The sequence below is a fragment of the Dendropsophus ebraccatus genome, chromosome 4 (assembly GCF_027789765.1).
Source record: "Dendropsophus ebraccatus isolate aDenEbr1 chromosome 4, aDenEbr1.pat, whole genome shotgun sequence".
NCBI classification, from domain to species: Eukaryota; Metazoa; Chordata; class Amphibia; order Anura; family Hylidae; genus Dendropsophus; species Dendropsophus ebraccatus.
In genome coordinates, this window is record NC_091457.1 from 54,906,298 (window position 1) to 54,931,882 (window position 25,585).

The following is a 25,585-nucleotide window of genomic DNA, read 5'->3' on the forward strand; positions in this document are numbered from 1 at the left end:
CAGAATACACACCATGAGAAAACTAGAAAGACAGAAAAAAACCTGGCATAAAATCCCATAGAGACCTTACCAGGCATCAATCTGTGAAAAAAAGGCAGAGGTCCGGCAGGGCACAGGACGGCTGCAGAGGCAGGATGGACAGCAGAAGACTGGCCAGGAAGAGCAGACTGGGGGTTGTAGTCACGGGACTGAAGACTCCTGACGACTATGGAGCTGCGCAGGCTGCCGCACCGAACGGGCTGACCAGGAGACCGCGTCACGAGCGTAGTGACGCGTCACGTGCGGAGTGACGTCAGACGTCGGCCCGCGCGGGAGAAAGACCGCGCGCGGGAAATTCAAACGGACCAGAGAAGAAGAGGCGGCGCGCGCGCGCGCGGGAAGGAGAGGCCGCGAGGACCGGAAGTTACGGCCGGACCCGGAAGTCGCGGCCAAGATGGAGAGAGAGAAGGGGGGGGGAGGCCCCCAACCGGCACCTAAAGCAGCATCCCAGTTCCCGACCCCCCCGCATGCGGAGACGGCAGGAGGTCCGGAACGCAGCGGGGAAGGGAAAAGGTGCAGGGAACGGAGCTGGAGGTGCCTGGGAAGGGGGGGAACGGGGACTAGGGCCCGGACAGACCGCGGAAGGGAAACCGGGGGACCCCAGAAGGGAAGGAGAGCAGGGGAGCTTTACTTACCCCTGATGTAGAACTGACCTGTCCCATGAGTCTTCTGCCGGCACTATGCCGCGCTGCCGCGCGCAACTTTGGAAGGCTGGGCGGGCAGGGGCTGGCGGAGCAAGTCCGCATAGAGGAACAAACAGACAGCAGGGCTAGTCTGTGTCCTGGGCGCTGTGTCCGGCCGGTGGCAACCTAGGGTAAACAGCCCCTTTCCAGTTAGGGTCTGTGCCCTGGTTGCATAAGGGGGGATCAGGGCGAGTCTTTAGTGACCCACCGTGCCCCTGACCTGTAGAGGAAAAGGATTAAACATCTCAAAATTAAACAAGCAGAAACTGGTCTGGAGTAACCAGACCTGCGTCTGCCTCCTACTGACACTAAGCTAAACTGAATTAGCTCAGTGCCAGTGGGCGGGTATAGCCTGCTGGGAGGGGCCGACTTGTTTTGTTTTTTTCTTAGTGTCAGCCTCCTAGTGGCAGCAGCCTATACCCACGGTGTCTGTGTCCCCCAATAAGACGCACGAGAAAATATTCTTTTAGGTTTTGTGTCCTTAAAGCGTAACTATAATTTCAGTAGCCAAAAAATGAAATTTCTCAAATAAAAAGCAGACATGTTACCCTTTAAAAAGAGCCCTAAACTGCGTTGATAGCTTGTGCCCTTGCTGAGATATCCCCAGTTGTTTGGCTCAGAGGAATAAATGAATTTTTCTTCTGCCTGAGAGAAAGTGGGCGTGGCCTATCCCTCATCTCCCTGGCTGGGTCCCTCTATCCACTGAGCAGCACCTTAGCAGATGTATCACACACAGTGGGATTAGATACAGCCCCAGCATACAGTATCACAATGTAAGATTAGATACAGAGCCCTAGCAGATGGTATCACACAGAGTGGGATTAGATAGTCATCTGCTCTCATAACACTGTAGGATAATGTCAGCCATGGAGGTGGCGGCACCTGCTGCAGACATCTGATAGTGAGTGTTATATGTACTATGGAAGGACTACAGCTGTGTTGTGCTGGGACTTGTAGTCCTCCCCTCAGTGACTCACCCACTCTCCCTCATGCAGTACATTGGAGTGATGGTGGCACTGGGTACTTGTCCCTTCATCCAGCTCTTCCCCTGCGCTGCTCCTCACATACAACACCCTCAGCTCTGCTTAGTCACCTCTGTGAGGGGAGGGGGGAGAAGTGCTGCTAGGAGGGGGGGGGGAGGAGGTTTTGTTATGTCTCTCTCTGTGTCAGGGCTGTTATCTGATGCTGCTGTCAGTCTGTACTCTAGGTAGGGGTCTGCAGGGAGGGGGCGTGTCCAGCAGGAATGCAGAAATAAGTCAGAGGCAAAGAGAGCTCTGGGGGGACTTTATGCTTCATGTATTTAAAAAACTGTTCATTTTAGGTTATTAATGTATATTGCAAAAATTCTTATCATGCCCTAAGCTAACTAAAACTGAATGGTCAAAATATTTTATAGTTACGCTTTAAAGCTACTAAACTGCTAACCACTTGTGTATGTGAGAGTGCTATCACTTATAACAGAAAATGCATCTTTTCTTTCTTCCATTTCCAGGGATTTTTGTCATTTTTAGCCCCTTGTTCATTAGTGGATCATCTTTACCTTCTACCAGCAGAGCACTTGCTTACAGAGGATGAAAGTGTCATCTCAGATGGTGAGTATAATAAGTAAGCTATGAAATGCCCTGAGCTGCAACACCTCGCCACTCTCATTCCCTGCTCTCTCAGTTGGATAGACAGACAGGACTCATCTTAACGTTTTGAGCCCTGTTGAAAGCTTGTGCATGAAGTGTGGTTTCAGATTGTGGGACACGCACGTTGAGTTTACCAGTCTGGCATTGGCCTCGCTTGTGTGCGCTGTCATCTGTAACCAAGTTTTTGATATTTGATTTAACCAACTAAGTTTTTTAGCGTGATTTACCAGGGCAGCTGTACATATAAAAAGAGGCTTAAGTACCCAACAGAGACTAAGACCAGAAATTATTGGGTGCAGATTTATTTTCTGCTTTGTGTATTGTATTTTAATTGATGATTTGTTCTTTGGCAGATGTGGCTCTTGCTAGTGACACCATATTCTTAATGCAGTGTTTACGTATGATTGGAGATAGTATAAATATGGATATGGCATATATGATGGAGTGGGCTTGCTGTCATCAAGAACCCCCAGAGAGAGTTGCAGAACAAATGTTGGAAGAGCTGATTGCAAATGATGTGTAAGTACATCTCCAGTATCCATGAGTTGTCTGTACCCGTTTATATATTTTTCCTTTAATAAAGCTGCTTTTTTGGTTGCATTAGGCTATAATCAGTAATTCCAGATTGTCTATTGGAGTATGTGGTAGTCCTGAAACAAGCTACCTGTCTGTGTTTCTCTCTTGCTCTTCTTCTTTAGGCTATGTTCCCACACAGTACTTTTCCTTAGTATTTTTGGTCACTATTTTGCAACCAAAGCCAGGAGTAGACTGAAAACACAGAGAGGCTATGTTCACACACTGTTGAAATTTAGGGAATGGACGTTGTTGTAAAACAACTGCAATTATTTGCCAATAAATGACGTCCATCCACTAAATTTCAACAGTGTGTGAACATAGCCTTTCTGTTTTTTCAGTCTTCTGGTTTTGGTAGCAAAATTCTGAGCAAAAATACATAGCCTTACACTGCAGTATCAGGTTGACTGCTGTTTGCTGATCGGTTACTGTGGGCATAGAATAAGTATAGTGAGATACATATACATATACACACATATATATATATATATATATATATATATATATATATATATATATATATATATATAATGTGTGTGTGTAACCTCTATTATAGTCAGACTATTTTCTCTTATATTTTGCACAGTGAAAATGTCATGGAAGACATAAATAATAAATTACAGGACATCAGAAACCCCTACCTGGCTATTGGGAACTTGCTCCGAGAGATGGATTATGAGACCTCTTTAGATATAGACCAGACAATGGACCTTGGTAAGCTTGGTTTTATAACTTTACAGCAATTTCATAAATTAGATATAATTTCTCAGTCCCTTAGATTTCCTTAATTAAATTAAATTATTAAACATTTTAAAGCTGTAAAAGGGGAAGGAGTCCAAGTGGCTTATTTTTAATTTTTTTATTTTAACTCTAGGTCAACCTCTGAATGTGCGAATGAACCTTTCCAATCTGTATGGTAGTACCACAGCTGCCGGCATTGTGTGCCAGGCAGTCTGCAAAATCTCTCTCACACGGTTCTTGATATGTCGTGACTTGCTCATCCTGGAGAACCTCCTGTTAAGAATGGGAGATATGGTAAGTTAGGCAGACATTGTGCAGTTTTTAAAGTGGTTTACTCATCTCGGACATAGATAAATGCCTTCAGTGGCTGCGATTGTACATTTCAATTAATGCAGAGGTGACTGCACTTGCAAGCATAGGTGTTCACCTCACCCGTGATTTCTGAGCATGAAAAAAGGTAAGACCAATGCCTGCGGTAGTCAGGGATTAGAGATGAGCACAGGTACCGCCATGAAAAAGAAGTGCTTTGATTCCCTAGGAAAAGTCAAACCAAACTTCACCCATCTCTGGCCATGCCATATGCAATGGAACCACACTCCTGGTATGACTTTGGTTGTCTTACTGAAGCCACTGTACTGGCTAACAGTTACGTATGGATAGCTTTCTTGTGCTTGACAAAACTCCTGATCCCACTCAGCCGTAAATGCCTGTTTGCAGATACCTGTTTATCTGCCTCTGTAAATCTGTATCTTTGTAGACCATCATAACTTGTGCTGTCTAACTGGGTTTATTAGATGGATACTATTGTGAATTGCAAAAAGAGTGCACATGGGAATCATATGGATTTGACTCTGCTTATCTTACCAGGCATTTGCAGTAGAAGGTCAGCTACTCCAATTACAGCAAGAGCATATCCCTCGCACAGCCAACATGCTGCTGTCTTACTATGTGATCCGCTGGAGCAGCCAATGTGTGGCATCTGCTGTTCCTCTAGATACACTGTGAGTTTCTTATCCCTGGTAAATAAAACTGTGAGCCTATAACTAAATAGGAAGTGCCTTTCCTTACATTACGTTTTTGGATTCTTGCAAATCCACAGGTAAAATCTGTTAGCGACCAGTGTGCATTCACCCTACTTTTCTTCTTCACAGGGATTCCAATCTGCAGCATTTGTCAGTCCTGGAGCTGTCTGATTCTAAGACCTATACATCCATAAACAAATACAGTAAGAGCTCCTATCTAAAATGACTAGGAACCTGATAACACTTGTATGGTCTGCTTTGTTTTTCTATGTTTCACTGAAATATTTCTCCTATGCAGCATCTGGGCCTCAGACAATTGTGGAGTTGTTCTTTCAAGATGTGGCAAGAAAACGTTTGTCCCAAATCTTTGCACGGTATGGAGCTGCCCAGACGCATAGTCCTCTGAGCTGGGCCCAGCTGATCACAGACATCACCACTTACCTTCTCCAGCATCTGTATCCTTACGAACGATGATCACTGACCAATAGGGACAATTCCTTTCTACATTATGCCTTCTTATCTTGTGTTAAAGTTTAGGGCTGCAGATAATTCAATAATCTTTCCTTAGATTTACCTGCACGTGCTTGGTGTCCATTGCTTTGTAGAAGGATCTACAGGACATATCTCGTACCTCCAGAGGTTGTCTACATGAGCTTTTATCTGACCTGCAGCTCAGCAGTGTTGCCACAGTCTGCCTAATCCTTACAGTGGGCTGAGAGCCTTGTTTCTGTCATTGGTAGATGGGAACTTGGAAAATGAGCTTCCTCAGAAGTCATTGATCCCAAGCACATACTGTAGTTCCTTCTTCTGGCTTGTACAGTGGTCATTCCCTGGGATCCGCTCTGGTCATTTTTCTCTCTAGAAATGACCTACTTTGGGTCCTTTTTTTCCTCCTACATCCTTGGTTCCTATATTTAACAGCATTTCTCCCCGTTTATCATTCTCATCTCACTTATGTTTAAATTTAATTGATTTGCCTGATAGACTCTTGTGGTTTTTTGCCCATTAAGTTATCACCCATCAGCAGATTTGTTACCTTTCTGTTGATTTCTCCTGTTTCATCTGCTGCTTGATTTATCACCCCTTATTGCCTTCGGGAGGCTATAGCCTGTGCAGTAGTAGCTTACAATTTTGGCTGATTGGCACCTCCTAGTGGCAGCAGCCATTACTTAGTCTTCTGTGCAGCGACTTTTTTTGGGCCCCCCTGCTGCGGCCATCCTGTGGGAGAACAGCTGTAATATAGAACAGATTCCTGCAATGTTTGGAGAAAATTCTAGTCCTTGTTGTTAACCATGTAATAAAGCCTGCAATAATATAACAGAATAATCGGGGGGGGGGGGGGGGACCCACATGAATCTATCTTTGGTTAATATTAACTTATATTCAAGCTGTTTTGAAATGGCCAAGGGAGTTATTCACAACTTTCCATTTCGTTTTTTATGATGATGCTGCTGCAGAAAAAAAACAGCCATTGCTGTTTTATGACCGAGCCATTGTTCCTTGACCATATTCATTTACTAGCTGGCCTGGTAACCCTGACTTCTTCTTTCCGGAATGTTTGATGAGAAACTGTCAGTATACTCAGCTACAGGTAGGTTCATCCTCATCTGGTGATGAATCACTAAAGTACTGATCCCCAAGCTGTGGCTCTTTAGCTGCCCTGCATATTCTGGCAGCTTTTGGCACTGAAGTATTTATTTGCACGATGATGTTGGTGTAGTTGTACTAGAACACCTACTGGAACAAGTATTCCCACTATCAGTGCTTATAAAAGGTTTGAAACTATGTTCTACATGACGCTGTAATGTATGTTTTGTATCTGTAGGAGTATGTGCGTCTTCTGCAGCCATGGTGTCAAGTCAGCGCCGGCTCTTGTCTGTTTATGATGGGGCAGTGTTACCTTGTCACAGGTGAAGGCCATAAGGTAAGGAGTTAAGTTGAATGCAGTTGTGTAAATGGAACACTGTTAGAGACTGTATTTAGGCCTTGGCAGCCATGTTGTTTCTTTCTCAGCTACAAAAAGTAAACTTTCTTAGAAGTAAAAAAAACATGATGATGTAAATGTAATTAAATATTTATTGTTTGATAAGGATCCCTGGCCTTGCATGATATATTTTACGACAATGTACAATTGTGAAACCTAGAGACAACTAAACTCCTTGCAAAGCGGATAGGGATTTATGGTCCTTAAAGGACAACTCCCGCGGGACCCCCAAAAAAAAAAAAAAACACAGACACACACAGACACCATACTCACCATCTCTCCGGTGACGATCGCCACTCGATTCGCCCGCCGTCCGCCTCTCCGTCGCCGCCGTCCGCCATCCAGCGATGTCTCCGACTTCCGGGTCCAGGGGATGGAAAAGGCTGCCAGTGCGCTTGCGCTTCGGCAGCCTTTTCATTGGCTGGAGCGCATCACATGGCTTCCAGCAAGCTCAGCCAATCAGGGCTGAGCAAGCTGGAAGCCATGTGATGCGCTCCAGCCAATGAAAAGGCTGCTGGTGCGCATGTGCACCAGCAGCCTTTTCATCCCCATTCACTTTGCATGAAGACGCCGAGGAGGAAGAAGACCCGGACCGCCCCTCGGCTCTGACATCGTCGTCACCAGATGCCGCCCCGGAGAAGAGGACCGTGACGATCGTAATAGGTAATGTATACATTCTTTAACTTCCGGGGTGGGGGGTCGGGGGTCCGAAAGTGGGGGAAGGGGGCCAGGCCGGGTATTTAACCACATTACAAAGTTATATAACTTTGTAATGTGTGTTAAATGAGCAAAAAAAAATTTTTGTGGGAGTTGTCCTTTAAACATTGTCAGTGCAAAGAAAAGATAGTACTTAGTGATAATTAGAAAATGTATGGTAAAAATAGAAATATGATGTACAGTGTTGCCTTGGATTACAAGCATAATTCGTTTCGGGACTGTGTTTGTAATTCCAATCCACTCTTAAACCAAAGCACATTTTTCCAAAAGAAATCACTTATATGCAGACAATTGGTTCCACACCCCAAAAATGATTTTTTATTCTGAATAATATGTAGAACAGATGAAACAAACAATAAGAAACATCTGAATATGTCATATTAAATGTTACTGTACAGTATAACAATCAGCATGTGGAGTAAAATGTATACTATGCGCATAAACCTGAAATATAGAAGCAGTTTGTAGATATAGAATGAAGATGCAGGAAGAGAGAATCACAGAGCTGTGCAGCAGGACAGACACAGAAACTTTATATACAGCATTTTGAATAGCTGAGTGTAAGTGCAGGCACATTATAGCAGCAGTGTGTATAGCTGAGTGTGAGTGCAGGCACATTATAGCAGCAGTGTGTATAGCGGAGTGTGACGGCAGGCACATTATAGCATTATAGCTATGATTTGGAAGGTGAGGGAGACTTCCTGGGTCAGAGTACAGTGTTGTAGACCACGCTGTGCAGACCCTGCTCCTCCCCCACTCCCCCTCCCACCCAGTACAGGGAGCTCTTAAACCAAAGCAATGCTCTTAAACCAAGTTGCAGTTTTGAAAAACTGTGAGCTCTTCTTGCAAAATGCTCTTAATCCAAGTTACTGCTGTTTTAGTAGATTTTACGCAAAAAAGGTATAAAAAATAGCCTTGATGTTAACAAATAGCCTGTCAACCTGCTTGTCTGTGCTGCTTGCTCCCGTTACTCCAATGTATGTAGCTGTTCTGTTGATGTCTTGGAATAAACTTTGCTGAATTGCTCGAGAGAGTTGTCAGTATCCTTTAGACACAAAACCCAGTTGGCGTTGACTGGGTCCTTCTGGTTAATGTAGATTAGAACCAGAGCAATTTCATCTTAAAGGGGTAGTGCGGCGGTAAAGAATTATTCACAGAATAACACACATTACAAAGTTATACAACTTTGTAATGTATGTTATGTCTGTGAATGGTCCCCTTCCCCGTGTCCCCCCCACCCCCACCCGTGTACCCGGAAGTATGGTGCGCTATACATACCTGTCTCCGATCTTCAGTCATTGCAGACATCTTCGGACCGACGGGCCGAATCCCTCTGACCGTCCTGAGTGCCGGACCCCGTCTACCACGTCATCGGCTGCTCAGCCACGATTGGCTGAGCACAGTTTGGCTCAGCCAATCGGGGCTGAGCAGCCGATGAAGCGACAGACGGGGGCTGGCACTCAGTACGGTCGGAGGGATTCGGCCCGGCCGTCCGAAGATGTCTGCAATGACTGAAGATCGGAGACGAGTCGGCACGTGACAGGTATGTATAGCGCACCACACTTCCGGGTACTCGGGTGGGGGTGGTGGGACACGGGGAAGGGGGCCATTCACAGACATAACATACATTACAAAGTTGTATAACTTTGTAATGTGTGTTATTCTGTGAATAATTCTTTACCGCCGCACTACCCCTTTAATAAAGAGTGTTTTTTTTGTTTGTTTGTTTTTTAACCCTTTGAGGACCAGGCCCAAAATGACCCAGTGGACCGCGCAAATTTTGATCGTAGTGTTTCTGTTTTTCCCTCCTCCCCTTCTAAGAGCTCCAGCACTTTCAGTTTTCTATCTACAGGCCATGTAAGGGCTTATTTGTTACAGGAATAGTTGTACTTTGTAATGGCGTCATTCATTTTACCATAACATGTATGATGGAATTCCAAATATATTATTTATGAAGATATAAATTGGTGAAATCGCAAAAAAGAATGCAATATGGTAACGTTTGGGGGGTTCCTGTGTCTACATAATGCACTATATGGTAAAAGCGACATGATACCATTACTCTATAGGTCAGTACGAACACAACCATATGCAGGTTTACGCAGATTCTCTAATGTCATATATTTTTTTTAAATGAAATCCTTTTTTTTGGCAATTAATTATAAATAAAATGGGACTATTGTGACGCTTATAACGGTTTTATTTTTTCACCTACGGGGCTGTATGGGGTGTCATTTTTTCCGCCATGATCTCTAGTTTTTATTAATACCATATTTGTGAAGATCGGACGTTTTGATCACTTTTTATTGATTTTTTTATATATATAATGTAACATAAAATCGGTAATCCGCGCACTTTTTTCCCTCTTTTCGTGTACGCCGTTTACAGTTCGCAATGACGCTTGTTATATTTTAATAGATCGGACAATTACGCACGCTACGGTATATTATATGTTTATCTATTTATTTTTATATGTTTTATTTATATAATGGGAAAGGGGGGTGATTTCAACTTTTATTGGGGGAGGGGTTTTGGGGTAGTGTGTTAGTGTTTTTAACTTTTTTTTTTTTACACATTTGAAGTCCCTTTGGGGGACTTTTACATTCACTACTTGGATTTTTACACTGATGAATGCTATGCCATAGGCACAGCATTGATCAGTGTTATCGGCGCTCTGCTCATTGAGCCTGCCTGTGCAGGCTCAGTGACCAGAGCGCCGATCGGACCGCACGGAGGCAGGTGAGAGACCTCCGGCGGCCCGTTTTACCGATCGGGACCTCCCGATCGGTAAGTGACAGGGGACTCCCCCTGTCACTTACATTTAAACGCCGCGGCGTTTAAGGAGTTAATGACACGCGGCAGCGCGATCGCTGCAGCGTGTCATTACCGGTGAGGTCCCGGCTGCTGATTGCAGCCGGCCCCCACCTGCTATGAAGCGCGCTCCGCTCCGGAGCACGCTTCATAGCGGGAGAAACACCCAGGGCGTACAGTTACGCCCTAGGTCGTCTGGGGACAGACTTCCATGGCGTAACTATACGCCCTGGGTCGTCTAAGGGTTAAATTGTGGTTTGGGCTTACACATGACGGATTTGTCGTTACACTCTAACTGTTGCAGGCACTAGAATGCTTCTGCAAAGCTGCATCTGAGGTGGAGCGGGAGGATTTCCTGGAGAAATTGATTCGTGTGGATGAAGAGGACGCTCCTTCTTCTGCACGTCTTCAGTATTACAACAGAGTAAGTACAACCCAACTGGCAATTGCTGGAATTTGTAGTAAAGGGGCTTGGGGATGCATAGTCTTACTAATGCTTTTACATCAAGACTAGAATATAACAGTGCCAGCTGGACTGCCCACCATAATGACAGCCAGGATTCCCATTACACATTGGTTGCCTATACTATAGTGGGGCACAGAGTGGCCTGAATAATATTTGGAGGCACATATTAGGCATAACTGCTTGTGTGGGCACATAGGCAGCACTGTTACTGTATGAAGCAATACAGTTGCTGCCTCAAACACCAAAAATAGTATCTGAGGTGTCTGCAAGGAGAAAACATTCTGTTTTATTGGAAAATAGAATGTTATGGCCAAAAAATTAAATCTCAATTTTTTTTTTATCGCCCAGCCCTACCTGCAAGTGATAGAATGCATAGTATTTAATCAATGTGGTGTCTAGCTGACTGCTGGTTATTACAGGCAATTTTTATGATTGTTCATTGATAGCATATGTTTGGGATGAGCTCAGTGCAGGAGCCATACCCCCAGGAAGAATGAGACACAGCACATCATGTATTATCAGACACACCTGCACGCACTTTACTGGTTACTGCAGTAAACAGGGACTGGCCATGCATCTGATCTACAGCACCTAACACAGCAATACTGGCATTAGGGACTGTCATGTCAGGGTTTATTTGTTCTGATTGGTGGAGGACCAGAAATCATTTTATCACTGATCACATTCATGGCCCATCTAAAGGATTTCTTTAAGGGGTTGTCTATTAAACTACCATTCCTCATAAATAACCAGTCCATTCATATAATTTTGTTTCTGTAGCGTGCTGAGCTTATTGCATCAGTCCTAACTTTCCTGAGCCTACAATGGCAAATGGTTTTGTTCTTTTCAGTCACATTTACAAGTGCTATAAATGATGAACTGTATTCTGCCTATAGTGGCTAAACTATTCTTGCATATAATTCCAGGTATTGCGCCTTCTGGAAGCTGTAGGTTTGCCAGAACTTATCATTCAGTTAGCCACATTGGCTATTACAGAGACTGCTGATGACTTGAAAAGTCAGGTAGGTTCTGATGTTTTGTTGTTTCTTAAAGGGAATGTGTCACCAAGTTAAAAAAAAAATTGAAAATGTTAAAACTGAATATTATTTTTTTTGTTAATCTATGTGTTTTTATTTTTTTTACATGTAAGGAAATATGAATAATTAATTATCTAAGTTTTCATATTTCCCATTGATGGCCACCAGATGGAGCTCCAGCAGGTAAAAAGTAACCTGAACTACGGCTGCAGAAAAAAGAGGCAGTCCCTGCTGAACTGCTGTGACATCATCACCTCCCTCCTCTTCTCACAGCTGAACAATGAGGGGAAAGGTGCTATTGTGTGTACTGTTGGGCAGCGCCATTTTGTTGTTGTCTGCACAGCAGTACACATGTACAAGTGTGTCCCTAGCTCTTCATAATACCCCTCAGCTGCTGCAGAACCTCATAATATACCTTAGCTGTTGCACAACCTCATAATAAACCTTAGCTGCTGCAGAACCTCATAATAAACCTCAGCTGCTGCAGAACCTCATAAATGTGAGCTGCTGCAGAACCTCATATAGCTGGCCTGCCCACAATCACCTTCCACTTCTCACCGCCCATTCGTCACATGCACATAGTATTGTTGTTACACTCGTACAGGCAGCTCGTACAGGCAGCTCGTACATGCACTCTCGTACAGGCAGCTCGTACAGGCAGCTCGTACATGCACTCTCGTACAGGCAGCTCGTACATGCACTCTCGTACAGGCAGCTCGTACATGCACTCTCGTACAGGCAGCTCGTACATGCACTCTCGTACAGGCACTCTCGTACATGCACTCTCGTACATGCACACTCGTACATGCACACTCGTACAGACAGCTTGTACATGCACACTCGTAGACAGCTTGTACATGCACACTCGTAGACAGCTTGTACATGCACACTCGTACAGACAGCTTGTACATGCACACTCGTAGACAGCTTGTACATGCACACTCGTACAGACAGCTTGTACATGCACACTCGTACAGACAGCTTGTACATGCACACTCGTACAGACAGCTTGTTCATGCACACTCGTACAGACAGCTTGTACATGCACACTCGTACACAGCTTGTACATGCACACTCGTACAGACAGCTTGTACATGCACACTCGTACAGACAGCTTGTACATGCACACTCGTACAGACAGCTTGTACATGCACACTCGTACAGACAGCTTGTACATGCACACTCGTACAGACAGCTTGTACATGCACCCTCGTACAGACAGCTTGTACATGCACCCTCGTACAGACAGCTCGTACATGCACCCTCGTACAGACAGCTTGTACATGCGCCCTCACACAGACAGCTCGTACATGCGCTCTCACACAGACAGCTCGTGCATGCGCACTCATACAGACAGCTCGTGCATGCGCACTCACACAGACAGCTTGTGCATGCACTTTTGTACAGACAACTCATACAGTCTCCTGACTGCTTTTGACACTCCACCCCTACCCTCGGACCTGCCTCTCCGTCTTCATGCTGCTCCTCTCCTCTGAAGCGAGATCAGCGGCCATCACTCACTGCTCCGGCACAGATGGCCACAGACCAAAGGACCTGCACACTCCCCGACACTGACACACCTGCCAGGTGCCAATAGCTGCTACAAAACGTCATGCTACATCTCAGCTGCTGCAGAACCCCTTACTACATCTCTCTTGATGGGCTCTCAGTTATATCCAGTTGAAGGGGTGTAGCTATGCCTGTGTTTTGCCAGTTATTTATAGTGATGGTGCGCTGTCTTATTTTTTAGCAATTGTTGGCAATCTCACAATTTGTAGAGAAAAAGAGACTCTGTTCACACCTGCACAGGGTTATTCTATCTGATTCTTACCAGAAAAAGTGACAAAAGACCCCACAGAGCACAGATAATATACACTAATATAAACTGACCTTCGGATTATTTTGTGAAATATAAATATTTGGAGCAATAGATAGAACTGCTGTGGATCCTGACAAGGAAGATTACAGTCTGTTCTCCCACCCCTGGTAGTGTCCTGTTCTCCCACCCACCCCTGGTAGTGTCCTGTTCTCCCACCCACCCCTGGTAGTGTCCTGCAGACAAGCAGTACAGACAGGGTTAAACAACAAGCATTCCTTCTGACCTCCGCACTGAGTCCCGACCAGCACTTGTGAGGAGCAGTGAGAAGAGAGGTCGGAGGTTATCACTGGAGGAGCCGGAGCTGTCACATCTGCCCTGTCCATACAAAAAGTGTTAAGAGCAGAACATTACACTTATCTCCTGCAGTGATGACCTCTGTTCTCTGTGCGGGAAGGGACCCAGTGCGGAGCTCAGAGCAGGAACTCAGAAGAAAGATATGTGGTGTAACTGTGTCTGTGCAGCATGTATAAGGGCTCACACAGATGTCACTGTCCTGCCGGCTCCAGCGTCCTCCTCCTCCCTGCTGTCCGTCTGTCTGTCCTCCTGCCCCAGTAGTGAGAGAGCTGCAGGTGCTGCTAGGGAGAGGAGTGTGTGCGGCTCCCGGCCCCTCAGTGACACACTCTCCTGAGACCAGCGCTCCGCAGAGCCAGGAGCAGGAAGGATGCAGGGCTCAGCGCAACTGCTGCCCACACACTCCGGAGTCACCTCTGGCAGGTCAGTTACTAGATCGGGTACTGGCCACTGTATATGTCAGTGCCAGGCTTCTGAAAAATGGCACCTACACCCTCCCACATTGGAATTAGGCTGTGTACTGGGCATGCGCATTGTAAGTGCATTGTAAGTGAACCAGACGGACTCCGTCGGTTCACTTCGATGCTCTAGGGGTGCCGTACAGCATCTGTGTATGTATCGTGAAATGACGTCATACACAGATGCTACTGAACATGGCAGCCCCCTGTGCAGGCATCACACTGTGTTTAAATAGTGATGCCACATGTAAAAATAAAAATAAAGTTATGTAAAACACTTATTTTGCAAAGTTACATTTTATAATAAAATTTAAAAAAACGTGACACATTCCCTTTAAGTAATAAGTAAAACAATGCCGCACTCAGAGTAAAGTGTGTTTTTTTTTTTTTTGTTTTTTTTTTTTAAGGTAGCTTGATTTTTTCCCCCCCTTCTAAGTAATCTGATAATTTTTCTTAGGCAACTTTGAGGACTCGTATCTTCAAGTATCACTTGGATTTGGGACACAACAGCCAAGCTTACGATGCTCTTACCCTTATTCCTGATCATAGCAGGTAGGGTGGATGTCTCCGGAGTGGTCTCTCAATACTGTATTGTGTTGCTAAGGATATTTGCGTGTATGGTGTTTTGTTCACACACTGCAGACTGCAAGTTAATAAATCTTATATGCTAGTCCTAATGGCATCGAAACGTGTCTGCATAAAATGACTTGTATGAAGGTGAAAAGGTTATTCCCATCTGATTCCCCCACCGATCTTGAGAAAGAAAGTGTAGCAGCTATAGTTCAACGCTACAGCCCCATTTAGCAGTGTAACTTGCCATCTGGCTGTTTAGTGAACTGCAGTTAAGGGCCCTATTACACGGAGCGATAAACTGTCTAATCAGGGCAATTAGCGCTCTGTGTAATTGTGCGTTTACACAGACAGATTTATCTGACAGATCTTTGAAGCCCAAACCAGGAACAGACAATAAACATGGAACAGGTCACAAAGGAAAGACTGGGATCTATCCTCTTTTCAAATCCATTTCTGGCTTTGGCTTCCAAAATCTGTCAGATAAATCTTTTTGTGTAAACGCACCCTAATAAAGAAAACGATCAGCCAATTTAATGGTCATCAGCTGATTGTTTCTTTAGGTCCAAGCCTAAAATAATTGAGCGTCTGGCACGCATTGCTATTACACAGCTGATTGCTGATGATTGGAGTATAAAATAATATTTACTTATCTTACCACGGTCCCCGGTGTCCTCGGACTAGTGATGTCACGGTACCAGAATTTTGAGTTCGATACTGATACCAGCTTTTTTATTTCAATACTCGATACCAGTTCGATACCTTTTTTATAGTTTGAAAAAAATGCTGAAAAATACAAATATGATGTCCCCCGCCCAGACTGCAGCTATGATGCTAGGAGTTGTTATGCACAAAGTGGTATGCTGGGGGTTGTGTTAGGAGGTGGGTATGATGGGAGTTGTAGTGCATAATATGTATGATGGGAGTTGTAGTGCATAATATGTATGATGGGAGTTGTAGTGCATAAGAAGGTATGTTGGGAGTTGTAGTGCACAAGAAGGTATGTTGGGAGTTGTTGTTATATCGGAAGGCTGCTGCTGCACATCTGCCGCTCCCATCATGCCTTCTTGTGCACTACAACTCCCAGCATACTCCCTTGTGCACTACAACTCCCAGCATACCCCCTTGTGCACAAGGAGGTATGCTGGGCGTTGTAGTGCAAAAGAAGGTATGATGGGAGTTGTGTTGGGAGGCTACTGCTGTTGAACTGCAGCTCCCAGCATACCTTCTTTTTTGGAAGGAAGGTGCTATGCTTTTTTAACCCTGGATGAATAATTACTCTCCTGTTTTTTAGACAGCTCGATTGCTTGCGGCAGCTGGTTATAGTTCTGTGTGAACGTTCACAGCTCCAAGAACTTGTAGATTTTCCTTATGTGAATTTACACAATGAGGTAAGCGTCATGCCTGCTGGAACCATGGTTACTTTTTTTGTGATTGGACTTGTATAGAATTGTTTTGTCTTTTTCAGGTTGTTAGTATCATTGAAGCCCGAGCTCGTGCTGTGGATCTGATGACCCATAACTACTATGAGCTTCTTTATGCTTTCCATATACATCGGCACAACTATCGAAAAGGTATCCTTTTGTATTGCCTGTGGGGTATATTTTGTCCCTCATAAAGATTCCCTGTGCATGCTCTTAAGCTTTTTGGTGAATTCTTGTATTCCATTTCAATGAGGAATAAAAGGCACAATGCAGATTTCTGCTCTGCATGTTTGATTCTACTGGATAGTAGTCATTCTTAGAATGAATGTGGTTTATGCATGAGTGTTTAGTTACATGGGGCAGGATATCAGAATAGTTATCTCCCATCAATATTTTCTTGACTTCTTTCTAACAAGAACTGTAGTGTGCTGTTTTGGTAGTTATGTCCTTGTATTTGCTCTCTTAGCTGGCACAGTGATGTTTGAGTATGGGATGCGTCTTGGCAGAGAAGTCCGAACCTTTACTGGTCTTCAGAAGCAAGTGAACGCATACCTGGCCTGTCTGAACTGCCTACGGCTTATTCGACCGGAATATGCTTGGATTGTGCAACCTGCATCAGGAGCTGTGGTAAATAAAATACATTATTCTTTACTATATAAAGGTTGCATTTGATAATTCATATTCATGTAATAAAATTTTCATTGTTTTTTTTAGTTGGTATCAATAAATAAAAAAAAATCTTGTCTTTTGATACTTGATACTTAACTTAATTTATAATACATTTATTATCAGCGCTTGTGGCACGAGTTATACCTTATCCAATAATGCCATCAATGCCTGGATATCTGTGGATCACTTACTGATGTTATGTTACAAGTGGTCATGTTGAAATCCTGGGCGGACTTCTGTGTCCTGGATGCTATAACTATTGCCTTATTGGTCCCCTGAGGAGACCACCCCCCTCCCTCCAAAAGGGTTTAAATAGGTAGGGATGGCTAAGCATTTTGTGCTGTTTATTTATACACCTCTACAGGGGTTTATTGCATTCATTGGTAGTTCTTCTGAAATATAGGGATTAAAGTAAATTGATTTGGCAGACCTTTTGTGTATCTATTTCATCTGTTTATAAGGTTAGACTCTTTATAAAGTGTCTTTTTCTTATTTTATTTCAAGTATGAGCGTCCGGGAACATCTCTAAAACGAAACCATGAAGGGGAGTCTCCACCTGTTGCCAGTAAGTGTAATTCACAGTCTTTTAAAGACCCTCTTGCCTCTTTTTCTAGGTGTATGATTTCTAGCTGTCATTTACTTAACAGGTGGAAGTCAGGTGGAGATCTTAGAGCTCCAGGATTTAGAGAAGGAATACATCCTGGCCCGGACACGATTGACGTTGGCCCGGTATGATAACAATACAGCAGCAATAGCTGGTAAGGATCCTATTAATTCTGAGACATATAGGAATCAGTAAGAAAAACACATTAAAATGTATCCAGAAATATGTGCGATGTGTGCTTGGGGTTAAAAGCGCAGGTCTGACAGGTCTGAGCTATTTTTCTTTTACTTCTGTTAATACACATGGCATTTTTGCAATTAGCAAACACTTTAATTTATGTTGTTGCTTTTCAGGAAGTGCATCTGCTGAAGAAATGGTGTCTCTCTTGGTACAAGCTGGTTTGTTTGATACTGCAATTTCACTCTGCCAAATCTTCAAGCTCTCTCTCATACCTGTATTTGAGGGCCTTACGTACAAGTAAGAGAAGATACGGAGAATATCATTGGTTTGAATGGTTATGATGTTTCTGTATATTGTGTATGAAGAGATGTAGTTTTATATTTGCCTATTGAGTTACAAACTATAATAGGCTCCTTTTTTCCATCAGGTGTATTAAGTTACAGAATGGTGGAGAGGCTGCACAGGCCGAAGCTTGGCAATGGCTAGCAGAAAACCAGCTGTCATCTGTTGTTGCCACGAAAGAGTCAAGGTATCATTCTGTTTTCTTTCTCAATAAAAGAAATAGATTTAAGGGGATTATCCAGGATTAGAAAAAAAAAATTAACTATGTCCTTGCAAAAACAGCTCCACCCTTGTCCTGGGGGTTGTGTGTGGTATTACAAATTATCTTCATTCACTTCAATGGAACTGAGCTGCAAGACCACCCCCAAACTGAAGACAGGAGTGGTGGTGGTTCTGAGTGCGGCCACGTTTTGTAAGCCTGGAAAACACTTCATCTAGTCACTTTATATTCCGTCTATGTTTCTTCTGCTTTATAACTTTACCACAGTACTATAAATGGCACATGGTAGGTTGGGGACCTTGTTGAAGATTTTGCAATTGAGCCCTGGAGCTTTAAGTTACACCTTTGCTGACAGTTGGTGTTTTGTGTAGGTATTGCTCTGCTCCTGGTTTTATGATTATACTCCAAAGCACCTGAGCCATTTAAATTATAACATGCACTGAACTTAAAGAGACTGTCAGTAGGATAAGAGGGCCTTTACACAGAGAGATTTATCTGACAGATTTTTGAAGCCAAAGCCAGGAACAGACTATAAACGGGTCCTAAAGGAAAGACTGAGATTTCTCCTCTTCTCAAATCCATTCCTGGCTTTGGCTTAAAAAAAGTCTGCCAGATAAATCTCTGTGTAAAGGCACCAGTAGGCTGTCCTATCTAGGGGTAACATAAACTAGTCACAGAGAAGCTGAACAGAATGATGTATGTAATGATGTTCTGTGCAGATAATTCAGAGAGATCCTCCTGAATAACAAATATAATAAGTAGTCCTTTCCATTATGTGTGTGAGCCCAGTAGTCCTCAATATTCATGAGAAGCAGAAAACTCCACCCACCAGCTGCTGATTGACAGTTGACTTCCTATATACATCATGGATAGATAACAATTGGTTATCAGCAGCTGCAGGGTGGAGAGGGGCGTGGCAAGAATCCTATTTTCCTGCATATAAGAAGAATGTCTGAACAGAATGATGTAAGTAATACACCCATCTATAAAGCATTTCTGTCACTAGTTTATGCTGCTCTCATTTAAGGCAGCATAAACCTAGTGACATATTCCCTTTAAGTTACTGAATTTCTAACTTTTTCTTGTTTTCTTCTAGTGCCACAGATGAAGCATGGAGGTTACTGATTTCCTATCTAGAGAAATATCATTCAGAGAACCGTCGATACCATCGCTGTGTTATTGACAAGCTTCTGTCACACGGGATCCCTCTGCCCAGTTGGTTAACAATGAGTTATAAGGTTTGTATTGTATAGTGTTTTCAGTGTAAATAAGATTTCTGAGGAGCTCTGTGAGAGGTTCACTCAATAACCCCACAAAAAGCCATTTGAACTTCAGAGCTGTTTTTCTTTCTACAAGGGGGAAGTTGCAAAACAGCAAAAATATGGGTTCCATTGAAAATAATGGAACTATTTAGTCAGTTATTGTCTATAAGTGGGGTGGTTCATTCGGATATAGCGCTGCTATATGCATTTAGTACTCGGAAGCTAGATATGCATGCACCTCCTTATGGCTTCTGTTCTTTTATTGGAGGGTTACATTAGCAGAGGACTGCTATAAGGTGAACTCCTTAGTTTGCACAAAATGTCACTTTTTGTTGATGTGTGCTGCGCTAGCTAACTAAGTGGGTGACGCGTACAGATTCCGCAGCACTTTACATAGTTTTGCCAATTATTACTCCCTGTCCCTAATAGGTTAATTTAGATTGTGAGCCCTATCTGTATGTTTTGGGTGTGGGAGGAAACTGGAGTACCCGGAGGAAACCCACGCAAACACGGAGAGAACATACAAACTCTTTGCAGATGTTGCCTTTGGTGGGATTTAAACCCAGGACCCCAGCGCTGCAAGTGCTAACCGTTGAGCAACCATGCTGCCCATTACTGCAATTTATTCTCCAAGCTTATGTAGATTTCTGACATACAGACCACTTAAGATGCGCCTCTGTTTATCAAGAGGCATTACAGAAAATAGTATCACCATTCCCCTAGACCTATGACTATTTATATTGACTCTATTAGACTATTCTGGCATATTCTCCGTTATATGTTTGCCTTCTTCATCAGGAGGTGGATGCAGCAGAATTACTTCGACTTTATTTGAAGTATGATCTCCTGGAAGAGGCAGCTGAGCTTGTGTTGGAATATGTAGATGCCGTGTTGGGGAGAGGTCACAAATATTTTGGAATAGAGGTGAGTGTCTTTAAATGTTTTTGAGTCTTATATATGAAAGGCTATATATGAAATGGGTTCACACTTTGTTTTCTGAGGTTACAAGATACCCCATTTCTTGTAATTAGTGTGGGTCCTAGCAGTCATCCCACCCGTCAATTAGATACTTATTTACTATCCAGGGATATCTCTCTACAGCCTGTTACAGAATACTTTTGCAGTATGCTTTTTCTTTTGTGCTAAATACTGACTAAGGGCCCATTCACACTGTGGAAAACGCAGAAATTCCGAGAGGAATCCCCGCCGCGGACTCATGTCAATTCTTTGAGTGGAGGGCGGAGCACTCTATACACACCATTCAGTGAGGCAGGCGGGATTCCGCTCGTAATTTCCACCTGCTTTTCGTAGTGTAAACATGCCCTAACATAGTACTCCCTTTCTTTAAAAAGACCAGTTTCTACACGAACTGTAGTGTGAATTATACAGCACTGTATTCAGCGCAGTGCAAAATGCATACCTGCATCATAATACACTCCTCACACATTGCAAACCTTTTTGAAATGGACAGTGTTTCATATTAATCAGTGGTAGCAATAAAGCTCCTTGTTCCTCTTTCAGAAAGAGGTTCTGCAGCAGTTGAGATATATATTCTAAAAACAATTCCTTACGACAGAGTATGATGATATCAGTGACACCTCCTATTATAGATTTGATGACTTGCTGATTTTGACAATTGGAGAGGCACAAGTTTGGGAAATCTTCATTTTCCCTTCTGTATGTTATGTTTAAAATGTTACATTTGTCATCTCTTTTTCTTTAGTCACCTCTGTCTGCAGTATCTCCATTGGTTTGGTTACCCTATACCTCAATTGATCATCTTCTGCAAGCTTTGGAAGAGAACAACAACAGTCAACAGAACAGAGATGTAAGTGGATAAGGATATATATGGGGTCTTGAAATTTTTGTGGATTATGGCAGATGTGATATGTTTTAACCTTAAAAATGTCATCTTCTTTTTCAACAGCTGCTTGAGAAGCTTCGTGCCAAGCTCGATGATTACTTCAGTAAGCTTGAAACCTCCACCACAAATTTGCTCAGCCTTCGAAGAAGCTAGCTCCGATGCTTTTTTTTTTTTTTTTTTTCCGTTTGTTTCTTAAATCTGTAATCAGTAAGTTTTTGTAAAATAAAATAAAATATTTTCTATGTTCTCAAGTTTCTGAGTAAATCTCTCCTGTTTCTCTGTAGATCTTGTACTTTATATATAAAGAGCTGATAGGACCATTAGGCACGTGGACCAACATGGTGCTACAACATGGCTTTTTTACATAAAAGAATTGTATTAACTGTATGATACGCTGGGCAACATTCCAATATATGTTGTTTCCACCAATATTTAATTTATTTATTTGTTGCCAGTAAGTGGAAAATTCTTGCTTCTATTGCTGGTATTTGTTACTGTCTCCAATGTCTTAATAAATATTTTTGATGCTAAAAGGACTATGTGTGGGCACAGTCATAAATACTTTTCATGGACCACTCCTGATATGTTGTGGCCTGTGGTAAATTAACAAAAATCCCGTTCGGCATTTGATTAGCAGTGGCTGCTGAAGTTGCATAAAGCTCTAAGGTTGTCTGGAAAACATGGATACAGCCAATGACTATCCACTGACTATATTTTCCACGTAGCCTTAGGGCTTTATCCAACATGCCGAACGATCGGGTTCGGATGGACTCGAGCATGCTCGAGGTTCGCTCATCGCTACTCAAAACATATGGCAAGGCAGCATTTTAGCACATCTTTTGGGTGCTGCTGATAGCTTTAAAGGGGTTATCCAGCGCTACAAAAAAATAGCCACTTTCCCCCCTCTCGTCTCCAGTTTAGGTGCGGTTTGCTATTAAAGGGGTTCCCCCTCTCTTGTCTCTAGATTGGGTGGGGTTTCAAACTAAGTTCCATTAAAGTAAATAGAGCTTAATTGCAAACCCCACCTCAACTGGAGACAAGAGAGGGGGAAAAGTGGCCATGTTTTTGTAGCGCTGAATAACCCCTTTAATGAAAAAATTGGAGTGATTTGGTTTGCTTTAATACCCCATAATGACAAAATGAATGTTAGAAATCTTTGCTAATTTATTTGAAAAGGAAATACTGAGTCTGGTCATTTGGTATTTGAATACCTGTGGCTGAAGAAGTTAGATGCTGCCCTAGGGGAGTCCTGGAAAACATGGAGACAGCCAATGGCTGCATCTAACTTCTTCAGCCACCGGTATTGAGATGCTGAATGATGAGACTCAAGCATGCCCCTGTTGCGCTTCTCTCTAGTCATGATCCCATGATTTGACACCCCTAAAAAAGACTCCCCATCAAATCCAATTTTTCTACCGTCACTGATTATATGTACAGTTAAAACCTATTGTAAATGAAGGGAATGAGTGGATAAAATCTCTCTTAACTCCGATAATAATATTATCATTAGCCAAAGAGAGAAGTCTCCTAGTACCTGGATTTATTTTGTCGTTTTAAGTTTTTTTGTCTGTGTAGGTTAAAGACGTGGTCAGTATCAAATGTCCAATAACTGTCATGCCTGCCATCATTTTCCTGCTTCCCCAACCATGCATCATCATAGCCCCCAGCCGGGTCCAGTGGGACATTCCAGATTCTGGGGTGATGTCCCGCCGTCCCAGAACAGTCCCCATGCAGGACTGCTAAGAAGTGCCTCGGCACCAAATCATTCATTCTCCCTCTTACATTGCCCAGCACAGAGAGTATGTCTAATGTCACAATGTTACACTGGGAGCACGATATGTGATACATTGGGAATGTGCCAGACTGGTCACGCTACAGTGTGCAATTGATACAGTGCTCACCCTGCTTCTAAACTACAGTGGTACCTTGGTTTAAGAGTAACTTGGTTTAAGAGCTCACAGTTTTTCAAAATTGTTTTGGTTTAAGAGCTCCCTGTACTGGGTGGGAACGGGAGTGGAGGAGGGGCATGTGCTGCATAGCGGGGTCTACAGCTCTGTACTCTCAACCAGGAAGTCTCCCCCACCTTCCAAATCATAGCAGATCCACTTCAGGCTGGGGCTCACATTAGGGGACAGGACAGTGGAAGTAATCTCTCCGTAGCTGTAACCCCTCTCTCCCCGGACAGAGATCACTGCATGTATGTGCCCACATCTGTCCTGCTCATCCCCTCATGCTCCCTGCAGTCTCTGTCAGCCCTTGTGTTTCCCATCCTCTCCATTACTGTACAGTAACTTATAATATCACATATTCAGCTGTTTCTGGATGTTTGTTTTATTGGTTTTACATGTTATTCAGAATAAAAAAAAATCATTGTTTTTGGGATGTGGAACCAATTGTCTACATTTCTATGATTTCTTATGGTAAAATTTGCTTTGGTTTAAGAGTGGATTTGGATTGCAAGCACGGTCCTGTAACAAATTATGCTCGTAATACAAGGCACCACTGTACATCTAAATGCTGCCAACACGTTACTTTGCTAACACTGCTATACTGCAATAGACTCTAATGCTGTTACAGCTCTGCTGTGTCTGCTCGCCTCGGTACCATATTATACAACAGCTCTGCTATTCTACCTATTGCTTCCAGCTAACCACCACTGTGTCTAAAAACGTTTCCGAACTCCCTTTACTTTATGCAAGTACTGCAATAAACTATGGTATCTTGAAAACAATTCTTGCAGTGATTTTGGAACGACGTGGGAGAGATTTATCAAACTGGTGTAAAGTAGAATTGTCTTAGTTGCCCCTAGCAACCAATCAGATTCCACCTTTCATTTCCAAGGAATCTGTGAGGAATGAAAAGTGGAATCTGATTGGTTGCTAGGGGCAACTGGGCCAATTCTACTTTAGGGTGCATGCACACTACGGAATGGAGACTGCAAACCTGTTGCACATTTTGCAGCTCGCCGGCGGAATAATGCAGGTGCGCGCACACGTTTATTCTTTGGACGGACGACGGAATCCGCCTATGCATAGAATGGAGTCTATGTCACAGACGGAGATCCGCCTGCATCAGTCCGCTGGCGAGCTGTGGAATGTGCAACGGGTTTTCCGTCGCCATTCTGTAGTGTGCACGCACCCTTACACCAGTTTGATAATTCCCCCCAATTATTCTTTGTATTTTAGATTCTGTATGATATGGTTTATTTGTACTTTTTATATTACTGGTCTTAATTTGTATTTCATATTTATAGTCTCTTTTATTGGATGTACATTTCTTCCACAAGGGCCCTGTGTTTTATCATTTGGTTGTTGCTTAATAAATACATATGGGCTAGCATCAATAGTGTTTTGAGGACGCTGCAGGCGGCCATGTATCAGGCTCAGCACCAGAAGCTCTCTGAATAGCTGCTGGGGACCAGAGCTCCAGGCACTGCTGTCCAGAGATAGGAAAGGTAAGTATGTTCTTTTGTTATCTTTTCACATGGGGCTGCTACACAGCAGGGGCTGGGGATGTTACACAAGGGATCCTTTACTGTATGGGGATGCTACACAGGGGCTTTTACTATATGAGGATGCTACGGGGGGGGGGGGGGGGGGGGGGGGGGTATTTAATAAATGGGGCTGCTGCACAGAAGGGGGTCCTTTACTATGGAGGGTTGCTACACAGGGAAGGGCCTGCCCTACTATATGGGTGCACAGAGGGGGCTTATTATGTTAGGGAACAGAGGAGTGTCTGGCTACTATATATAGGGGCACAGAGGAGTTTTTGGCTACTATATGGATGCAAAGTGGAGTGTCTGGCTACTATATATAGGGGCACAGAGGAGTGTCTGGCTACTATATATAGGGGCACAGAGGGGTGTCTGGCTACTATATATAGGGGCACAGAGGAGTGTCTGGCTACTATATATAGGGGCACAGAGGAGTTTTTGGCTACTATATGGATGCACAGAGGAGTGTCTGGCTACTATATATAGGGGCACAGAGGATTGTCTGGCTACTATATATAGGGGCACAGAGGGGTGTCTGGCTACTATATATAGGGGCACAGAGGAGTGTCTGGCTACTATATATAGGGGCACAGAGGGGTGTCTGGCTACTATATATAGGGGCACA

General features: G+C 43.5%; 1 protein-coding gene across 1 annotated transcript in view; it reads left to right on the forward strand.

Moving 5' to 3' along the window:
- NUP160 (nucleoporin 160) overlaps nucleotides 1-21,718 on the forward strand; it is a 54,046-nt gene extending 32,328 nt beyond the window's left edge. Inside the window, exons 14-36 of the mRNA XM_069965818.1 lie at nucleotides 2,215-2,314; nucleotides 2,707-2,872; nucleotides 3,513-3,640; nucleotides 3,801-3,961; nucleotides 4,535-4,668; nucleotides 4,819-4,892; nucleotides 4,988-5,144; nucleotides 6,211-6,280; nucleotides 6,515-6,613; nucleotides 10,506-10,625; nucleotides 11,594-11,689; nucleotides 14,790-14,884; nucleotides 16,197-16,293; nucleotides 16,371-16,476; nucleotides 16,793-16,953; nucleotides 17,500-17,560; nucleotides 17,643-17,753; nucleotides 17,953-18,076; nucleotides 18,207-18,308; nucleotides 19,438-19,579; nucleotides 20,402-20,527; nucleotides 21,327-21,431; nucleotides 21,531-21,718. Of these exons, the coding sequence (XP_069821919.1) occupies nucleotides 2,215-2,314; nucleotides 2,707-2,872; nucleotides 3,513-3,640; nucleotides 3,801-3,961; nucleotides 4,535-4,668; nucleotides 4,819-4,892; nucleotides 4,988-5,144; nucleotides 6,211-6,280; nucleotides 6,515-6,613; nucleotides 10,506-10,625; nucleotides 11,594-11,689; nucleotides 14,790-14,884; nucleotides 16,197-16,293; nucleotides 16,371-16,476; nucleotides 16,793-16,953; nucleotides 17,500-17,560; nucleotides 17,643-17,753; nucleotides 17,953-18,076; nucleotides 18,207-18,308; nucleotides 19,438-19,579; nucleotides 20,402-20,527; nucleotides 21,327-21,431; nucleotides 21,531-21,620 (2,625 nt within the window). The 3' untranslated portion in view covers nucleotides 21,621-21,718. The remainder of the gene's footprint in view (nucleotides 1-2,214; nucleotides 2,315-2,706; nucleotides 2,873-3,512; nucleotides 3,641-3,800; nucleotides 3,962-4,534; nucleotides 4,669-4,818; nucleotides 4,893-4,987; nucleotides 5,145-6,210; nucleotides 6,281-6,514; nucleotides 6,614-10,505; nucleotides 10,626-11,593; nucleotides 11,690-14,789; nucleotides 14,885-16,196; nucleotides 16,294-16,370; nucleotides 16,477-16,792; nucleotides 16,954-17,499; nucleotides 17,561-17,642; nucleotides 17,754-17,952; nucleotides 18,077-18,206; nucleotides 18,309-19,437; nucleotides 19,580-20,401; nucleotides 20,528-21,326; nucleotides 21,432-21,530) is intronic.
- Nucleotides 21,719-25,585: the final 3,867 nt, after the last annotated feature.